The sequence below is a fragment of the Lactuca sativa genome, chromosome 5, assembly GCF_002870075.4.
Source record: "Lactuca sativa cultivar Salinas chromosome 5, Lsat_Salinas_v11, whole genome shotgun sequence".
Lineage (NCBI taxonomy): Eukaryota > Viridiplantae > Streptophyta > Magnoliopsida > Asterales > Asteraceae > Lactuca > Lactuca sativa.
The window spans coordinates 222,800,953-222,807,722 of NC_056627.2; the positions used below are offsets into that span (position 1 = coordinate 222,800,953).

The window sequence follows — 6,770 nt, forward strand, 5'->3', positions numbered from 1 at the left end:
GTTTTGTTACTCTTTTATAATGAAGTTAATCCTTATATAACATTTTTAAATTGTGGAATAATTGAATAAGTAACCTTTGTTTGACAATTATCCAATTAGATGTTTATTTGAGTTTACATTTTAATTATTTTTTTATCATGTAACTTTGAGATTAAATGAAATACCTATATTTAACCCATTTATATTACATGTTAGATTAAGAAAAAAATGAATAACCAATGGTAAACCCATTATTCTAACATATCAAATTTGAAAACATCAACATATTTAGTTAAATAATTTTTTTAGTATAAATCTAATCCCAAGTAGTTTAACAAATCATTTTGATCCTAACATAATCTAACAAACCAACCCTAATTATGTTTTACTTTTATATCCATAAGAGAGTGATAAAAACTAAGGACGGAAACGAGATGAGAAATTGACGGTGAATACAATCCATATCCCTGTACCGACCCTAACAAGGGAAGAATCCCAATAGGTTATGGGGAACATTTGGGGGTGTGTGTGGGGGGGGGGGGGGTAGCCATTTAGTATTTAAAAAAAACAAAAAATCTTAAAAATATAAACAATAATTATGGAGGAAAATAGTGTCATACCCATCACCACCTAGTGTCTATTTCATATATGAAAACAAATCCCCAAACAATAGAGACTTCATAAAAGACCATTTGAGTTACATATCATAATGCTCCTAAAGAGGAATGTATTTCCTCACAAAGGAAATAATGCACGGGGACAATACTAATAATTCAGAAAATAGATCAAAATAAAGGATACATATTGACAGGGGATTGGACTTGGAAAGAGATCGAGATCAACATATTTTCTACTATTTATCATGATTATCTATGATGATGGGTTGATCCGAACCAAACAAGCCTTTCAACGTTGGATCATCACAAAATCTCCATCCCGTTACTCATCAAAAAAAGAAGCCCAATCCTATTAAGATCGACTCCCTACTAGTATACGAACATACAAATCAAATTTGCATCCATACTAAAAACCCTACATAAAGAGTGAATAATACAAATAAATATAGGGACTAAGATAACGATTTCACAAAGTTAGAAGGTGTCCTTTGTACTTGAAGAAGAAGGAGTTATAAACATATTAAATACAATTATCATCCTTTCAAAACCAAAAAAGTACACAAAATGGGGGAAATTTTCGAGTATAAAATAGTCTAAATACGATGCGCAGTATCGCACCACCAAGTTAAAGGGTTTCTCTCTCTCCTCTTTTTTCTTTCTCTCACTTCCTCCAGGAGAGAGAAAGCTCCTTCCCTAATCTCTCTTTTTCTCCATCTATCCCTACAGAAAACCCTATCTTTCATATATATCAAGATTTGTTTGAATCTTGATTTTACTTACTTTAGCTGTGTTCGTCAATCGCCGATTCAACTTTAAGCTTTTTGTTCGATTTGAGCAAAAGATAGAAACAATCGAGGTATGCAGGCTGATCAGACGGCGTTGAGCTTGAGACCTGGTGGTGGAAATCGAGGAAGAACTTCTGGCCCTCGCTTTGATTCGTTGGCTTTCGGTTCTTCTGATCTTCCTGCCCTTCGACCTCATGGCGGTGCTGGCGCTCCATCTCTTGCCGCCTTCAAGGTTGTTACTTTGGTTTAACCCTAATTGGATCTGGGCTTTGTATCTCTTTGAACCTCATCTTTGTGGGTATTTAGTTGATTTTTTTTCCTCATCTAGTTGATATCTGTTTTGTTTATATTTATCTAGTCCTCAGTCTCATGTATTGTCTATTTTGTTAATACGTGAATATTGTGTATATATTTCGATCTCCGATGCATGAGCAGCGACTTATGTTAGTTTAAATCAAACCGAAAGTGTAACATATCGATTCAAGATTTTCTTTGATTGACCTCTGATATGTGGTTTGTGGCAAACAGGGATCTGAGAAAGAATGTCCATGATTTACGTTTAATAGGATTTAATCTTATGACCAAGGTTTTTGGAAACAGTAATTTAAGATATTCAATATATTCTGTAAGCTACATGAGAATTAGATTCCCATAGAGAAACCCACTGAAATTGTGTTCGCATATGCGATGCTCATTACCCTTTTTATGATTTTCATTTGAAGTTACCTTGAATTCATTACAGGCACATTCTTTTTTCAGAATTAGATAATATCTGTATCTCCACAATTATTTGGTTGTTACATAGTCTCTCTAATTGATAATTAGTTTCAGACATTCCTTTTACTCAAGTAATTGATAATTTCCTATGGAAGCAAGCGTAGTTCTATAGAATTCCACTCAACATGTTGAGTAATTTGGCAAGTGGGTATTGAGCATGGATATCTTAATGAGTTTTTGGTAGTTAAAGATTGTCAATATAATGTAACAGAGTTCTTTTACTAATATGTTTGCTATTGGCAATTTGGTACATATAACTCTTTGATCTTTTTCTTTCAATAGCCTCAATATTAACTTTTAAATTCATTAATTTTTGTCTTATTTTAGAACAATGATTCCCGATTCGAGCTTCGTGAACGTGTTCGTTTCACCAGAGATCAGCTGTTACAACTCAGGGAGGTAATGCATTAAACACTGCATTTAAGCTTCTTTTTTTGTCTTCTAATTGTCTTAACACCGATTTAATGTTGGTTTTTGATACGCATTAAGTCTGTTTTTTATTTGGTGGTAGGTTGTAGATATACCCGAGGAGATACTTAAAGTCAAACAAGAAGTGGAAACTGAATTTTTTGGGGAGGCCCAAAACTGGACCAAATCTGAAGGAACTGTAAGCACCAAACATTTCATATCATCTTTATGTCAATATAACAAAAATTGCAACTTTTTGTCCTATCAAAAAAATGACTATTGTCAAAGTGACAAAAATTGCAACTTTTTGTCACATCGATGTCAATGGGACAAAAACGGTTAATTTTTTTTGTCTAATCAAAAAAGGTGTGACATGGACTTTATGTCAATATGACAAAAACTGTAACTTTTTGTCCTATTAAAAAAGGTGGGACAGAGACTTACTCTTAAACTCTCATATGTGCAAATGCCCTTCTCATCCGTAGGCACTGTGAACCAGAGCCAGTGTGCTATTGTAGGCACTGTGAACCAGAGCCAGTGTGCTATTGTTTTTTATTTGTGAAAATCAATTTTAATTTTCCAAGAATGTTTTATTTATTTACAGGTGGCAGTTCCTGCTCAGGCACGCTACTCTGAGCCTGACAACCGGGACTGGCGTGGAAGAGCACCGCCTCCTGTGGAGGAGCGGTCTTGGGATTCCGGTAGAGAAAACCGAGACTTTGGTGGCAGGTCTGATGGGAATCAATATAATAGGCAAGATTCCAACTCACAGTTTGGTAGATCACAGGCCTCTCCTAACCAAGGGGTGAGTTTGTAAATTAAATCTTTCTTCTATATTGTTATATATTATTGACAATGGATTTCTCAGTTTCATTCATTTTGCGTGTTATAGCATCCTACTTTCCTTTCTTTCTTTTACAAAATTGTAGTTTAATGAACAAATGATTGAAAGTACATTGCTATTTTTTAAACAGGGTCCTGCTCCTGCTCTTGTCAAAGCTGAGGTGCCCTGGTCAGTTCGGAGGGGGACTCTCTCTGATAAGGATCGTGTCTTGAAGACTGTAAAAGGGTAAACTAGTAAAAAAACTCTACTTGAAAAATCATAATCCATTTATTCAAATTATCATTATACCTTTTGATTTTCAGTATTCTGAACAAGTTGACTCCGGAAAAGTTTGACCTCCTCAAAGGTCAACTCATTGACTCAGGAATCACAACAGCTGATATTCTCAAGGTTTGTATGTATTATATATATATATATATATATATATATATATATATATATATATATATATTACATAACAAATTAATAATAATATGGTGGTTGTTTATGGAATTTTTAGGGGGTTATCTCGTTGATATTTGATAAGGCTGTTCTTGAGCCAACTTTTTGCCCAATGTATGCTCAACTGTGCTCAGATCTTAATACAAAGCTTCCACCATTTCCATCTGATGAACCTGATGGAAAGGAGATTACATTCAAACGTGTTTTGTTAAATAATTGTCAAGAGGCATTTGAAGGTGCTGACAAACTGAGGGCAGAAATAAGACAGATGTCTGCCCCTGAACAAGAATCTGAACGCAGAGACAAAGAGCGAATGATTAAACTTCGCACACTTGGAAACATCAAACTTATTGGTGAGCTTTTGAAGCAGAAAATGGTCCCTGAAAAGATCGTGCATCACATTGTTCAGGTTTCATTTTTCATCTACTTCCATTTCTTTCTTTTTATAATTTTTTACTTTCACTATTTTTCTTATTATGGTGAATTTGACATGACATGACAGGAGCTTTTAGGATCAGACAATAAAATTTGTCCAGAGGAGGAAAACGTAGAAGCAATATGCCAATTCTTTAACACCATTGGCAAACAACTAGACGAGAGCCTTAAATCAAGGCGTATTAATGATCTTTATTTCAACCGACTCAAAGAGCTCACAACAAACCAACAACTAGCTCCACGAATGAGGTTCATGGTTCGTGATGTCATCGATCTCAGATCAAACAACTGGATTCCAAGGCGCGAAGAGGTAATCACCCATTCCATTCCATTCTTCCATTCCATTCCATCTGTACAAATAGATCATTAATGTTGGATCTTGTTCTTAAGGTGAAAGCCAAGACTATAACTGAGATTCACACGGAAGCGGAGAAGAACATGCGACTCCGCCCTGGTTCAACCGCGAGTATCCGAAACAGCCGCGCGTTGGCTGCCGGAGCACAAGGCGGTGGCGGTGGCGGTGGTTTCAACCGCCCGGGGGCAGGTGGCTTAATGCCCGGAACACCCGGGATGTCCCCTGGGCCCCGCATGATGCCCGGGACACCCGGTTTAGAAAACGATAACTGGGAGGTTCAGAGGTCCCGCAACATGCCTAGAGGCGGTGCTCAACAACAACCTTTACTCAACAAAACACCATCACCAACTCAAAGATTTCTCCCACAAGGCTCCGGCGGTTTCATTAGCGGCAAATCAAGCGCCCTGTTGCAGGGAAGTGGCGGTGGTGGTGGTGGTGCTACTCCTGTCCCTGTATCTCCGGCGAAACCTGTTCCGGCTCCGGCTCCGGCTCCGTCTCCGGTTGCAGCTGCTCCGGTGAAGGTGAAGAATCCTGATGAGCTGAGGAGGAAAACGGTTTCGCTTCTGGAGGAATATTTTAGTGTGCGGATGCTTGATGAGGCTTTACAGTGTGTGGAGGAGCTCAAAGCACCGGAATATTACCCTGAGTTTGTGAAGGAAGCGGTTTCGTTAGCATTGGAGAAAAGCGCACCGTGTGTGGAACCGTTGGTGAAGCTGCTGGACCATCTTGTTTCCAAAAAGGTTCTGACTCGAGCCGACTTGACCGCTGGGTGCACCGCATACGGCTCGTTGCTGGATGACATCGCGATTGATTTGCCAAAAGCACCTGACAGTTTTGGTCAGATGATGGGGCTTTTGGTGGTGTCTGGTGGGTTGGATTTCAAGGTGGTGGGGGATGTTTTGAAGTGTATGGAGGATGACTTTTTTCAGAAGGCGGTTTTCATGGGTGTGAAACGGGTTGTTGGAAGTGGGATTTTGGAGGCACAGGCGGCTGATGTGGCGGCGTGTGAGAGGCTGTTCTAGGTGTGTGAAATGAAATCACATGACATGACAGGTGAGTCTGTATAATCGATGATGTTTTTGTTGAGGGGTTATGATAGGCATAGTTGTTATGTGTTTGGAAACAAAAAAGGTGGACGAATGTTGCCATGAATTTTGAGTTTTTCTTAATTTTTTGTTTTTTGTTTTAGTTTTTTGTGACTTTCGAGTTAAATTTGATTATTGTTGAGACTTGAAAGTTCATAAAAGGAACTGTTGTATTTTATTGAAATCTCAATTGTTTTCTTATGATTGGTTTTGGGTGTACCTTTGACGCATTTTAGCCTGGAAGTTTAAGCTTTCAAGAAATCGTTTACCTGGTTGATGAATTACTTTTATTTTAGTTCCATCAATTCAAGAATATACACTTTAGCTTTTATTTTTGAATGTAGAATTTTTGTGTAATTTTGGTTTAAAAAAAAATTAAGCCTTGTAACATGAACAAAAGTGAAAGTTAAGGGTAACGAGAAGTTTGAAGAACAAAAGTGACAGTTACCAACAGTCCAACACTTTTTGATGCTATTGACATTTAAGTTGCTTTTAAGATGTATGTTGTGGTAAATCACTGAAATAGAGTATTATGATGTGTTTCAATTTTTTTACAAGTGAAGTTGGCAAAGACAACTAAAATCTAAATGAGGGTCAACTCCAAAAATCTAAACGAGCGTTAACACCATCTTCAATCCAACTTCATATTTTTATACCAACATGGTTTACAAATGGTGCAAATAATGTTTTAATTCGAACACTAATTTATTTTTTACACAATTCCATACATCAAAAGATATATTTTTTTGTTCATAAACTATATATCGTCAAAAATACCTTTCAACTTACTAACTTTATACAAATATATTTGCAATTTTATTTTTGTTGTAATAATTTTATATTTATAATGTGTATTGTTATAAATTATAACCAAATAAATTATTTGTTTGATTATAATTAATAACTATTATCTTATATCTTATACTATATATAAATATATAAAGCATATTAGTCATATCTTAAATTTTAAGAGGTACAAGATACAAAGTTTTTTATACAAATCAATTATGCATAACAAAACCATTAATACTTGCGAAATTTTTG

The 6,770-nt window shown here is 36.3% G+C and overlaps 1 protein-coding gene across 1 annotated transcript; it reads left to right on the top strand.

Annotated features, from left to right (window-relative positions):
• The first annotated feature begins 1,201 nt into the window (after positions 1–1,201).
• On the top strand, positions 1,202–5,927 carry LOC111878174 (eukaryotic translation initiation factor). The gene is made up of 9 exons (XM_023874686.3): positions 1,202–1,613; positions 2,486–2,557; positions 2,670–2,765; positions 3,171–3,371; positions 3,541–3,635; positions 3,713–3,800; positions 3,910–4,260; positions 4,354–4,596; positions 4,677–5,927. Exons 1-9 carry the CDS (start codon positions 1,455–1,457, stop codon positions 5,661–5,663), a joined length of 2,292 nt encoding a protein of 763 aa, XP_023730454.1. The 5' UTR covers positions 1,202–1,454; the 3' UTR covers positions 5,664–5,927.
• The last annotated feature ends 843 nt before the right edge of the window (positions 5,928–6,770 follow it).